The following is a 14,649-nucleotide window of genomic DNA, read 5'->3' as shown; positions in this document are numbered from 1 at the left end:
TTTCTAAGTCTCATCTATCATCTGTTATTTTAAAATAAGAACATAGTATTAGATCAGATATTAATTAGGTATTAATGTATGATATATGTTTCTATAAGAATTAAACTATAATCTAAGATCTTTTTGATCAATAATTATAAAAAAGCTTACCATTAGGGGCGTCTCGTCTTTTCTCTGTTAGAAAATAAATTAAAAGAATATTATTAGACATATGTAGTACAAAAATCAACATAAAAATTTACTTAAACTCCTGTCTTGATTGATTACAGGTGATTAAAGAAGGTTTCTCTGAGGAACTGACAACTGAGAAGACATCTGAATAAAGTGAGAGAGGGAAACATATTCAAAGGCCCTGAGAAGGAAATAGCATGAAGGAACAGCATGAAGGCAGGACTGGAACGAGAGAAAGGAAGAGCGGAATGAGATTAAGTTAGAAGGAGAGCCAGGGACTGGACAATGTAAGGTCCCAGAGGCCACGGTTAAGGTATATAGATTATATTCTATGTATAATACGAAGCTCTTATAGGTTTTGAAAATGGCAAGAGACATGATCTAATCTATATTTTAAAAGTTTATTCTGGCTACTATGTAAAAAAAAAAGATAGTATGAAGCATAGACTGGAAGCAGGGAGTCTAGTGAGGGAGTTGTAGTAGTCCTGAAGACAGATGATGGCTTTAATTAAGGTGACAGCAGCAAAGGTGGTGAGAAACAGATCCAAGACATATTTTGAACGCGGAGCCAATGCGACTCACTGACAGGATTTATGAGGGACCATGGTGAGCCAGAGAGATGAGAGGGAGCCAATGTCTCTTACTGAGATGGGAAGACTAGGCAAGGAGAAGGAACAGGTCTGATTGGGGTTGGGGAACATGGTCAAGTGTTCTGCTCAGATTGCTAAATTTGAAGGCTATTCTGAAACCCAACTAAGGTGGACAAATCTGAAAGTTGAAGAGAGGTCAGCAGTGAAGATAAAACTTTGGGAATCATCAGCATAGAGACAGTTTCAAAGCTACAGGACTGAGTTAAAGCTCAAAGTTAATGAGAATACTCAGATGTCTGAGCAATGGGGCAAACTAAAAAAAATACTGAAAAGCTGTAGCCAATTAGGCAGGAGTACAGCAAAGAGAACTGCTATCAATCCTTTGTATTCATACTCTCACCTACCAGGTTTGACACAATTTTGGTTTAAAAAGTTCAAAGTAGTTCAAGAACTTTAAACAAATATAATTTCTAGATATTTTTAAATTAAGAATTCTCCAAAATTATACGAGAAAAACACATACATGATAAAACAGATTATAAACAACTATAATCTAAAATTAAGAATCCTGGCAATGGTAAATATATTACTCCATCTGGTGGTCTCATGAAATAACTTTCTGAAACAGTTGAAGTAATTTAGCCCTATCTATGTCAATGAATGTCAATCTCCAATTTCCAAGATGATGTTATCTCTGCATCCAGAGAGGAAATACTTCTTAAAATTGGTGATGACACAGATGTGGACATATATTGAGATAAATAAGAAGTTGAGAGCGTAAGTTCTAAAAAGCAATTACTTAGATGACACTATCCTCACTTGAGAAGCATTCATGTAAAAAAAGGGAGGGTTTGGTTGAACACGGAATGTTAATACTGTGAAATGTCTGCTAGAAGCATTAGCAGAACAGTGCTTAATCAAATCAAGCATCATTTTAGTGTGACAGTACAGCCAGACTACTTCTGGAGTATGGTATTGAAATCTGGACATCATATTTGAAGTTGGATCATTTCTTCAAATCTGGACCATTTGAAGAAGACACAAAAGTAGATTCAGAGCAGTGTACTCAGGATGATGAGTCTATAAACTCCATCATGTGAGAAATAAGAAAACAGAACTAGACTCAAGAAGTACATAATAGATGGAACAGATAACTTCTAATATTAAATGGCTACTGGGAGGAAAATAAAATAGACTAATTCTTTGTTGCCCCAAAAGTTGAACCCCATACATGTAAGTTAAAGAGAGGTAGTTGGAATTTGAGTTAGCATGAAGAGCTACTAAATGATGAATCAGCTCCCTCCCTAATGTGATCTCTCTCCTTTTGAAACACTATGTCTAAAAGCTTAGGAACTATATCAAATAGAATTCTTATACCAGGTAAAAGAGTAAGTGACCTACTAATTTCAAAGTCACTATTATATATTTTAAGAAGTATTCTTTTACTCTTTTGTATAATGAAAATGTCACATATTTTGACTTAAAAAAGTCCCAGGGAGCTCCTGGCCTATGACCAGAGCATGTCACTGAAATACGCACTGAACCACAAATAATCCCATAGCAATTAAATCCTTTCCTAACATGGAATCAAGTGGTAAATGCCTTAGCTGTCAAAAGAAGTAACAAAAATAATAGGCCCCTAATAATTCTCCTATTCACTCACTACAAGTGGAATATAATAAGTGGGGCAACAACTTAGTTCATTTTATTTTCAGTGTTACCTCACCTCCCACTTGCAAACCCTTTAAGAGAACAATAAAGATGTATAAACTGGAATACATGCTTTTACATTCCTGTTTTCCCAATCCAGTTTCTACCATTTTTACGGCTTATTTCCTCTTATTGGTAAAGTACAATCGTGAATACAGTAATCTTCAAACTGGGGTAACATGTACCGTGGGTGTACAAAAAGACTTTTCAAGGAGTATACGGGAATGGCTAGTTTTAAAGGGATTTACTTGTTCATCTCAACTCCATGTGTTATTTTTCCTACAACTGCTCTGCTTAAGATAATTATGGAGAGGTTCACCTTTCTTAAATCACCCCCTTCTCCTACTTTACAACAGAAAGGCCTGGCACACTATTGTCAAATAGTTATATACCAAAGAATTTAAAGCTCTGTACTGCAATGCATCATTTAACTGTTTTACATGCATTAGCATTGTATACATTAAACTAAGTTCCTTATGGTTTCATCATTTACAACATTAGGGACAAAATAGAGACAAGGCAATGTTTATAGATCTTGTTTGTAACTTTGCTTATTTGCTTCAAGACTTGCCTAAAATATCTGTTTACAAAGTATGAAATACTTTTAAAAATGTAAGTTATAGTGTCATAAAAATGCAAATTTAAAAGTCAGTATTTAATTTTAAAGGTAAGGATTAGCAACTTTTTAAATAAAGGACCAGATAGTAAATATTTTAGATTTTTAGGTTTTTTTCTGTCATAACTATCCAACCGTGTTGTGGCAAAAAGCAGTCATAGACAGTATGTAACCCAATGAGCATAGCTGTGTTTAAAAAAAATTTTATTTACAAGAATAGGCAATGGGCCAGATCTGTCCTGTAAGCCATAGCTTGCTAGCTCCTGTTAAAAAGAATTAGAAAAAAATAAAACTTACCAGATTTCCTTTGTCGTCGGCCCAACAAGTCCGTAACTGCTTTTCGGAATTTTTTTGCTTCTTCTTCATTGGCAAAATTAAGAGCAACTTGACAAGTCTAAAATATTTTCATCAAAAAGAAAAACAATAAAAAACATGAATTTAGTTTTATATAACAAAAAGGTGATAACTAACAGAAGCACATTTCTGAAGAAAAGTTTAACTTTATTAAAAGATAAGAACTCATTTTATGACATGAATAACTTAAGAAGGCAAAAAGTTAAAAGGTAAAATAAAAGACTACTATTAGAAAAGTTACCTATCACAGTAGATACTCAAATATTAAACTGAATATCTTCAAAAAAACAACAGAGGCAAATTGAATTTGATCCTTCAATAGAGCTCTGTAAATAATTTAGATTTGAAAAGGCAAACACTGGAAAAGTTGGTAAAATGCAGATCAACTATCTTTACTAGTTTGTTTTCATTTTGCAGCTTAATTATAGGCATTATTTAAATTATAACCTTAATTTAGGTAAATTATTAAAAATATAGAAACATACTGACATTATTAATGGCAATTAATACATAATTTAATATGTATATATTTATATCCTATCAAGAGAAATATGAAAAATCATAGCTAAAGAAAAAAAACTGTCAGAAAAGATAGATATACGATCTAATCCAAACCTTTTTCATTGAAGAACATTTACAAAATACAAGTATAAAAACAAAGAAAATTAATTCACCTATAATCCATTCACTCAGATAATCCCTGTGAGCATATGGTATAAAAATCCTTCTAACATTTTCCCCAAGTATATGCAATACATTTTTTAAATTGCCCCCCCCCCCCCCGCTCCATTTACTGTATTTTAGCACTCTTCTAGGTCATAAACTACTTTTTCAGAAAATAATTTGAATGGCAATAGAATCTTCAATATTTAAAAGCTACAATGGATTAGTGAACAATTAGACTTCGTTTTTATACATAAGAAAACAGAGAGATTAAACTATCTGCCCCAAAACAGAAAGAAGATAAAAGAAAAAGAAAAAATCAGCCCAGCCCGCATGCCTCAGTGAGGTCACAGTTCGATTCCCGGGTTGTGGACTCAGTACCCAGTGTGGCGTATGCAAGAGGCAGCCAGCCGATCAATGATTCTCATCACTGAAGTTTCTATCTCTTTCTCCTTCTTCCTTCCTCTCCGAAATCAATAAAAATATTTCTTTTTTTTTAAAAAAGAAAAAGATCAAACTTCCTTTCTACAATAGCAAATTACATTTACAGTCCTCTTTAAAATCTTTTACTTTTGCCCTTATATCTTAGCCATTTCTGCCTGGCTAACATGGCCCAGGGGTTGAGCATCGACCTATGAACCAGGAGGTCATGGTTTGATTCCCGGTCAGGGCACATGCCCGGGTTGCAGGCTAAATCCCCAGTAGGGGGTGTGCAGGAAGCAGCCGATCAATGACTCTCTCTCATCATTGATGTTTCTATCTCTCTCTCCCTCTTCCTTTCTCTAAAATCAATAAAAATATACATAATTTTTAAAAAAATCTTAGCCATTTCTTCCAATGTAGCTATATCTATGAAGTTTTTAAAAGTAAAATAATTCTTTTTCTATTCAATAGTTACACAGAAAACTCATAAATGCTTTCCACAGACAAATGTAAAAAGCAATTACATTAAACAAGGCAATAAAGAAAAATATAACTTACATCTCCAGCAAATGTATGAAAATATCCTCTAGGACTATTATATACAAAGTTATTGTATAGTTCTTGCTCCCACAATAGTTTCCCATCCTAGAAAAAAGTAAAAGCTGGAGTTACCAAGAAAATAATCTCTAGGAATAAAACAAAGAAGATGACTACTATTAAGGGAATTATTTATATTAATAGCTTTTAGATATACACATACAACATATGTAATACATAAGTAACACACTATAATCAGTAATTTCTTAATAATACTAGATAATGTTTCTCTCATAAAAAGTACATACCATGTGAGTTTAATTCCATATGCTATGATATTATCTCATTAGCCAAGCATTCCCAAATACAGTTATACTTGTTCAATTACATAACTAGAACAATTACTAGATAAGCAATGTTAGATAGAATACTTTTGTACATGCACTGATTATCAATGCATAATTTCATCAGCAATATTTATAGACTGTATACTATTAAATATTACAGAAAGAGTTCATGTTCCTTTTCTCAATTCTCTAGCAGGGTCAAATATACCTTTTCTGTACTGCTCATTAGCAATCTATCAAATCCTAACTTTTGCAGAGTAGCCTCCCAATTAAACACTGGTATAAATATCAATCATGTGCAGAAAGAAACCAATGATTAGAGTGCACCACGGTTAAACAATGGTTAAGAGAGCCATGGATGACTGTCATACCTATGGCCCTAGTATAAGAAATATAATTAACCTTAATACCAAAGGTGGCTAATTGCAAGTATTCAGCAATGGTTATCTACAATTGAAAATAAGTAGTTAGGGAAATACAATCATTGCCCAATTCTGAAATGCAAGGTTATACCTATACCAAAATTTAAAAATATTTACAACACACTGTACATAAATTATGATCACTATACAGGAATTCCTTTCTTCTCAGTGAAGTTATATGGGCATTCCATTTCTAAACAGTACTTCTCATTGGTGATGAGAAATAAAATGGGGCAAAAGTAGGTTTTCAGTTGTGAGTAGGCAAAACACAGAGTTTATTCTTGCATTATTATTTATTGTATTTCCAAATGAACAACTGTAAAGCTACTTCTGACCCACCCTTATGCCAAAGGACTTAGGAATTTCTTTGAAACTATGCATGTGTTCCCCCACTTCCCATAATCACTGCCCAGCAAGCCACCATTAGTAACAGGAGTATGCCACATCTCTCAGCTGTGTTGGGGTATGGAAATAAAGGTGTTAAGAAGCACTAACAGCCCTGGCTGGTGTGGCTCAATTGGTTGGGCATCGTCCTGTGTACTAAATTGCCAGTTCAATTCCCAGTCTGGGCACATGTCCAGGTTTCGGGCTCCATCCCTGGTGGGAGAGGTGCAGGAGGCGGCCAATTGACGTTTCACGCTCACATCGATGTTTTCTCTCTCCCCCCCTTCTCTAAAATCAATTCAAAAATTTTTAAAGAAAACTAAAAAACACTAATTTACAAAGTGCAATTTCCTGGCCAGGTAGTTCAGTTGGTTAGAGCAGTGGTCGGCAAACTGCGGCTCGCGAGCCACATGGGGCTCTTTGGTCCCTTGAGTGTGTTTCTTCCACAAAATACCACGTGTGGGCCTGCATGTACAGTGCGGTTGAAACTTCGTGGCCCATCACAGAAGTTGGTATTTTGTGGAAGAGCCACACTCAAGGGGCCAAAGAGCTGCATGTGGCTTGCGAGCTGCAGTTTGCCGACCACTGGGTTAGAGCATTGTCCAGATACACCAAGGTTGAGTCTTCGATTCCCCATGTCAGGGCACATACAAGAATCAACCAATGACTGCATAAATAAGTAGAACACAAATCAATATTTCTCTCTCTCTCCCTAAAATCAATCAACCAATCAATAAACAAACAAAAATACTTCACTATGCAATATGTGGCTGTTTAAAAAACAACACACACACAATACTCCCCTCCCCCAAAAAATGAAAGTGCAGGAGCATAAATCTCAGGGAAAAAACTTTGCAACAGACCCAGATGGTTATCCCATTTTACAAATAAATAAGCTGAGGCCTAGAGAAGTAAAACAGTTTGACTACAAGCTATCTGACCATAAGTATCATCGAATAGTCAAAGTCAATTTTAGTTTTCTGTAATTATAATTTCACTATACTTATTGTCACATACAAATATTAAAGAGGCTTACCTATGAAAACGGTTTCAAAAGGTAAATGGAGACTTCATCTCAGCAAAAAGAGAATTACTTTTATAATAGCTATAATGGATGAATACCTGACAAAGAACAGCTAATCTGGACAATGGGAATGTGGATTTATGTTTCAGAGTGAGGGATACAAGGCTGCAAAAATGTGAACATGCCCATCTTGAGAGGATCATAAGGAAAAGTGGGCAGCAAATACATCATCATCATTATTATTTTTAATCCTCACCCAAGAACATGTATAGAGAGAGGGGGAAGTAGGAAGAAAGAGAGAGAGAATCGGCTGCCTTCCCAGACGTGTCCTGATCCAGGATCAAACCCATAACCTGGGTATGGGCCCTGACTGGGAACTGAACCGGCAGCGTTTTAGTGCAAAGAACAATGCCCAACCAACCGAGCTATTCCGGCTGGGTGCAAATACATGGTTACAGATACCGTATAATTCTTTAAACCTGAGCTGAGTAAATGACAGTGTGTACCAAACTAAAATACACTTCTGTAGCTCCCTGAAAGGACTATCTATATATCTAGTCTGTAATTGACAGGATGGAATAAAAGAGTATCATTAGAAAAGAAGAGAATGTGGAGAAAGCCTAAGACCCAAAGGCATAGAATAAACAAACGTGGTACAAAGAAAACTAGGGAACTATTCATGTCTGGCTTAGGAGATGTTCCCATTTGGTCTCAATGTCCAGGCTTCAATATCTAAAACCAAGCTTGCCCTTGTAATACTAATTTAAGTATAACTTAAATATTATATATGGTATAAATAAATCTACACTAAATTGTAATTGAGGTAGAAAATCTAATCACCTGCAATTTAGAGGAAGCAAACAAAACTCACCTTGATATCAAATATTCTTAAAAAATAAGATCTCTGTGGATTGTCCTTAACCAGACAAGCAACACCGCTGCACTTCTTTGACCACATACAGTTCCGATCTGCTGCATATAACTGTACCACTGCTGAAGACATAGTCTGTAATATAAAAAATTTATAGCTATTAGGTTCAAAGTAACACTCAACTGACTGCAGCCCCTGCTGACATATTAATGCAATCTCCTGAGAGACACCGAACCAGAACCACCCAGCTAGGCTGCTCCTGAATTCCCGACTCATAGAAAAAGGAGTTAATAGTTATTGTTATTTTAGGTCACTACTTTAGAAGCAATTTCTTATGCAGTAATAAATAATAGCTATACTGAAAATAATTATTGAAAGCTAACATTTACTGATGCTTAAAATGTGTTAGGAAATGTGCACATTCAAATATAACTCCATTTAATTTTTATTTCTATTATGTCCTCATTTTATGCTTGAGAAACCCAAGGTTAAAGAGGATAAATAATTTGTCCAATATGACAAACCTAAGTGACAGAAATCAAATTCCCATACAGATATTTGTGAGTTCAAATCCTATATTCTTACTCCCTGTAATAAACTGTTTTCTAATAAAGTGAACATTCAAGCAATTAGGTAGTAGTATTAGTAAAGGCTGACTTCTATATAGCAATTAACCACTTTAGTATAGCTATTAAGTCAAACTTGAAAACAAGCTACTAATTATAGTGCAGTGCCCTTTTAGATGCATAGGAGAGAGCTAATTCATTACATGCTATGGACACCTTAGTCGTGAGCATTCAGGTTTTCCAGTACACAATGTTGCCACCTCCCTCATAATTGTATCACAAAACAATGAAAATTTTCATTTAATTATAAATTAAGTCATTTTATAGCATAATCTAGAATGCAACTATTTGATTTTAAGTTTCTATAAGAATGGTACATACATATACTGGTACAGCACTTATAAATCTTTTATAAATAATCATGTTTTCTGATCCAGTAATTTCATTCCTAAACCAAAAAATTAAGAAATAATTTAAAACATAACCAAAAAATGGCCCTGGCCAGGTGGCTCACTTGGTTGGAGCATAGTCCCATACACCAAATGGTTGTGTGTTTGATTCTGGTCAGGGCACATGCCTAGGTTGTGGGTTTGATCCCTGGTCGGGGCACGTGCAGGAGGCAACCAATCGATGTTTCTCTCTCACATCAATATGTCTCTCTTGCTTTCTCCCCCTTCCTCTCTCTCTAAAATCAATAAAAACATATCCCTAAGTGAGAAATAATAAAATATAACCAAAACTTATTTTATTATGAATATAAAAGGACAAAATATGTATATAAACATACGCTAATTATTTTTTAATAGAAAGACTTTAAATATCCCAAAAGAGGAGATGGTTAAATAGTTATGGTATATCAATTCAATGAATATTGGGCACTGTAATTAAAAATAGACTACATTAAGATTTGAAGGTAATGCTGTTTTGGGTTACCAAACTATGCCTAGGAAATGGCCTCTATGATAAGAACTATTATATGTATATGTACAAGTCTCTTATGATAATCAAGTAAAAAATGTAAGATCAGTATACTGTTGGGGATCAAAATTTCATGAAGACATACATTTCCAGATAACAATGTTCCATTTTATGTTGCAGACCAAACTCATCTTTGAAATTCACAGAGAGTCGTGAACAGGACACAAAGCAGCAGGAAAATGTCCACAAGAGATACTAGAAGTTATAAAGATAGCTTAGAAACTAGGACATTGGGCTTTAAAAAGAAGATTGAAGAATGTGGGTATGGCTTTGGCCTGCTCTAAGTATACTGTGCTCTTCTGTAAGTACAGTCCCAGCATGATAGCTCCATAGGCTCTCTAACCCTAAGCCTTAGCATTAAAATCTACAGAAAAATGGATTTTGTATATATTATCCAATGGTGTAAGAGACGAGGTTAAAGAATTCAAAAATCAGATGGGAAAATTTGTTTTCTAAGGAAAATGCCTATAAATTACAGCCTTTTCAATATGGTGCTATCCAAATGCATTCACTTCTAAAAAGGAAAGCAATTAGGGAACCAGATGCCATTAAAGAGATTTAAAAATTCTCGTATTTTACTTTCTAACCAGAAAACAAGAAGTAACAGCTTGCAAAAGAAAAAAATGTCTTATTAAACAGAGTCTGTACTTCTATTATGGAAATCTCTTGCCATAGGATTAACATTATAAAACATTGTCTAGATGTATATGTGATTTTAAAACAAAAACAAACTCCCAAAACTAAAAATCCATATTTAAACGTTGATATAGGTTTAAAACAAATTCTTAAAATATTTGCTTAAAAAATAGAGACCCACGAAACAGTTTTATAATTTTCCACACAAACATGGTTGGAATTATAACCTTATTCTAAAACAACTTATATGTTAATATTAAAGAACCCAACTAATCATAAGCAATTTTCAGTAAGTGGATTTTCAAAATTTTGCTACAACCTTTTATTAGTCTATTTCGCCCCTTCTTATCAAAACTGGCAAAGTCTGAAAATTATGAATTTAAAGCCTTTTCTGATTAATTCAGAATATTATAGTGAATGCAATAGCAGCTTTACATACATAAAATTTGAGATATAAATGCTAGAAATAAAAATTGACTATCCCTTAAACTCTAGGCTGACAAGGGGTTTAATTAAGTTTTTAAAAATATTCCTTCCCTTCCTTTCAAGTAATTACAGCTAATCAACTCCATTACTTCTTGTCTTTCTTAATCTAAAAGGTATTACTTGAAAAACAACCTAAGGACAAGTGTTTAGGAAAGGAAATCTATTTCTTATTAGCTCAAAAATGTTAGGGTTAAAATTTGTTAATTAAAATGGAAAACAGTATATATCAATTTTGTAGAAATATTTTACACATCTTAATATTACAGTACTGAGTTATTACAGTAACACGTGCATCCTCAGAACTTTAATTTTCAAGGGCAGAAATCAGGTGGAGGATGCCCCTGGTCCAGTGATGGCGAACCAGTGACACGCGAACTCATTTTTTTGGTTGATTTTTCTTTGTTAAATGGCATTTAAATATATAAAATAAATATCAAAACTATAAATCTTTGTTTTACTATGGTTGCAAATATTAAAAAATTTCTGTATGTGACACGGCACCAGAGTTAAGTTAGGGTTTTTCCAAATGCTGACACGCCGAGCTCAAAAGGTTCGCCATCACTGCCCTGGTCAGTGTGCTTCAGTTGGTTATGTGTCGGCCCATGCACTCAAAGATTCCCAGCCAGAGCACTGCCCGGGTTAGGCTCCATCCCCTCTAGGGGGTGCAGGAGGCAGACAATTGATGTGCTGCTCTCATATCCATGTTTTTCATTTCTCTCTCAAAAACAAAACAAAACAAACAAAAAAATGGAGGATGAATTTAGGGACAGGAACCTGTCCCACTGTCCTCTGGCAGGGCACTTTTACCTCTATTGGGTTGCCTCAGCACCAGTCAAGAAGTATATCTTTGATTCCTTAAGTTCTTACTGTTTCCTTCATGTTTCTAGTGCCTTTTCCTGAGTCTTGTATAAATCTTGTTACATCACGTCTTATTCTAAAATAGAATACTTTTCTATATTAACTTATTACCTATTAAATACATTGTTATTCCCTTCAGCACCTAAAATATTTCTGCAAGCCTATACTTTCAGTTCACCTTTGCCCCTTGTAAGCAAATATTTGTTAAATTTAAAACTGCATTTTCAACCCTAACCGGTTTGACTCAGTGGACAGAGCGTCGGCCTGTGGACTGGAGGGTCCCAGGTTCGATTCCGGTCAAGGGCATGTATCTTGGTTGCGGGCACATCCTCAGTAGGGAGTGTGCAGGAGGCAGCTGATCGATGTTTCTCTCTCATCAATGTTTCTAACTCTCTATCCCTCTCCCCTCCTCTCTGTAAAAAATCAATAAAATATATTTTAAAAAACAAAAACAAAAAACCCTGCATTTTCTGATTCTGATAACAAATAGGGGAAAGACCTTGGTTTTAGGATACACACCCTGAAGTATTTATTATTTGTTAAATGGCATTTTTTAAATGTTTTATTGATTTTTAAAAATATATTTTATTGATTTTTTAATATTTTTTATTGATTTTTTATTGACCGCAACATTATATCAAATACAGACAATAAACAAAGGCCAGAAACCTGTTTTCAGCAGCTGAGGCCTCAGAGCTAAAGCTGGCCCAGAATAAAAAAAAAAAAAAAAAAAAAAAAAAAGGAGCAGTTGGGAGCTTCAGTCCCAGCCTGAAAACAGCCCTCAGCCCCTCAGCCAGACTGGCCAGGCACCCCAGTGGGGACCCCCACCCTGATCCAGGACACCCTTCAGGGCAAACCAGCCAGCCCCCACCCATGGACGAGGCCTCTATCCTATATAGTAAAAGGGTAATATGCCTCCCAGCACCAGGATCAGCGGAGCCGCGAGGCCTCCCGGCACCGGGATCAGCGTGACAGGGGCCAGCGCCCAAACCCCCTGATCGCCCTGCAGCTCTGTGTGTGACGGGGTGCGGCGCCCCAACCCACCCCCCTCCCACGGGCCCTGCTCTGTGTGTGATGGGGTAGAGCCATAACCTCCCCATTGGCCCTGCCCTGAGTGTGACAGTGGCGGCGCCCCAACCCCCTGATCGGCTCTGCTCTGTGGGTGATAGAGGGCGGCGCCCCAATCCCCTGATCCGCTCTGCCCTGAGTGTGACAGGGGGCGGTGCCCCAACTCCCCTATCGGCCCTACTCTGTGAGTGACAGGGGGGAGCTCCTCAACCCCCTGATCGGCCCTGCTCTGTGCATGACAGGGGGGAGCTCCCCAACCCCCTGATTGACCCTGCTCTGTGCATGAAAGGGTATGGAGCCCCAACCCCCCTGATGGGCCCTGCTCTGTGCGTGACAGGGGGTGGCGCCGCAACCTCCCCATCCACCCTGCCTTGAGTGTGACAGGGGGGCGGTGCCCCAACCCCCCAATCGGCCTTATCCTGAGCATGACTGAGGGTGGCATCGCAACCTCCCAATCTGCCCTGCTCTGTGCATGACAGGGGGCGGTGCCCCAACTCCCCAATCGACCCTGCTCTGAGCCCGACCAGGGGCTGTACCTAGGGATTGGGCCTGCCCTCTGCCACTCGGGAGCAGGCCTAAGCCAGCAGGTTGTTATCTCCCGAGGGGTCCCAGACTGCGAGAGGGCACAGACCGGTCTGAAGGACCCCCCCTTCCCCCGAGTGCACAAATTTTGTGCACCGGGCCTCTAGTTTATTATAAAGGGGCATCATATCAGCAACTTACTTGTCAAGTGACTCAAAAAAATAATATATATGTACATATGAAGAGAGAGAGAGAACCAAGGTAAAATATTATAAACATTAGACTAATCTAGGTTAAAAATATATAGGAATCTATGTATTTTATTTGCAGCTTTTCTATAAGTATGAAATTACTTTGAATAAACAAAATTTTAGAGCACAAATGATTCAAGTTAAATGTCAGACAGTCAACCTCTACACCAGGACAGTCTTCGGAAGGAGGCTCTCGTGGTTAAAGGAAATAATTTTTTAAAAATATAATTTCGCCGAAACCGGTTTGGCTCAGTGGATAGTGCGTCGGCCTGCGGACTGAAAGGTCCCAGGTTCGATTCCAGTCAAGGGCATGTACCTGGGTTGCAGGCATATCCCCAGTGGGAGATGTGCAGGAGGCAGCTGATCAATGTTTCTCTCTCATCGATGTTTCTAACTCTCTATCTCTCTCCCTTCCTCTCTGTAAAAAATCAATAAAATATATTAAAATATATATATATATATATATATATATAATTTCAAAGAATGTCTACAATATACTGAATGTATAAATAAAAATCAGTGGACTTAATATATAAAGTCTTTTCTATGATTACAAGGATCTAGATTAACGGTCAAAACGCTCCAGCTTGTGTGTGTGTGTGTGTCCCAAATTTCTAAAATCTATTCTGGCAACACTCAACCTAAATGTTCTCATTATATAAAAGCAAACTTTTCAACATGTTCCTAGATGCTCTGATGAAGTAGTCACCTGAAGTATCCCATTATCCTAAATATGAAACATTATAGAAGGAATTGTAACAGTAAAGATAAAAAAATGGTTGAATTCTTATAATTACCTAATTATGCCGTGATCTCAAGGAGCAATTGCCTAAATAACATAACACCCCAGTTACATGGCAACCTACAAAACTAGGAAGAAATCAGCAATTTAAAATATAGAAACAAAACTCCTGAGTGGTATCACTGAAAATTATCCAGGAAAAGAAAACAGAAACAATTCACTCTGAAAAAGGGGAATGTTATTACCCTGGTAATTTCCACCATTTTCTGAGAATTAATCAGAAAAACAAAGAAAAAGAAAAATATAGAAATTTTAAAAATACATGAAGAACAGGAAGACATCACAAGAAACAGTTTTATTTTTTTTACAGCAAAGCTGGAAGATTGGAAGAAGATGATAAAAGCCTTAAGTAACAGTTCCAATAGTGAAG

At 36.5% G+C, this 14,649-nt stretch overlaps 1 protein-coding gene across 4 annotated transcripts in view; it reads right to left on the bottom strand.

Moving 5' to 3' along the window:
* The window catches only part of WASL (WASP like actin nucleation promoting factor), an 84,746-nt gene that overhangs the window by 38,509 nt on the left and 31,588 nt on the right, over positions 1-14,649 (bottom strand). For all 4 annotated transcript variants that reach the window (XM_036328804.1, XM_036328805.1, XM_036328802.1 and 1 more), the window contains exons 2-5: positions 8,113-8,247; positions 5,086-5,172; positions 3,385-3,481; positions 151-174 (exon numbers count right to left, since the gene is read on the bottom strand). In XM_036328804.1, the coding sequence (XP_036184697.1) occupies positions 151-174; positions 3,385-3,481; positions 5,086-5,172; positions 8,113-8,247 (343 nt within the window). The remainder of the gene's footprint in view (positions 1-150; positions 175-3,384; positions 3,482-5,085; positions 5,173-8,112; positions 8,248-14,649) is intronic.

This window comes from Myotis myotis, unplaced genomic scaffold (assembly GCF_014108235.1).
Source record: "Myotis myotis isolate mMyoMyo1 unplaced genomic scaffold, mMyoMyo1.p scaffold_m19_p_11, whole genome shotgun sequence".
NCBI lineage: Eukaryota > Metazoa > Chordata > Mammalia > Chiroptera > Vespertilionidae > Myotis > Myotis myotis.
The sequence above is the reverse complement of the archived record's forward strand: the minus strand, read 5'-3'. Positions and strand labels throughout refer to the sequence as shown.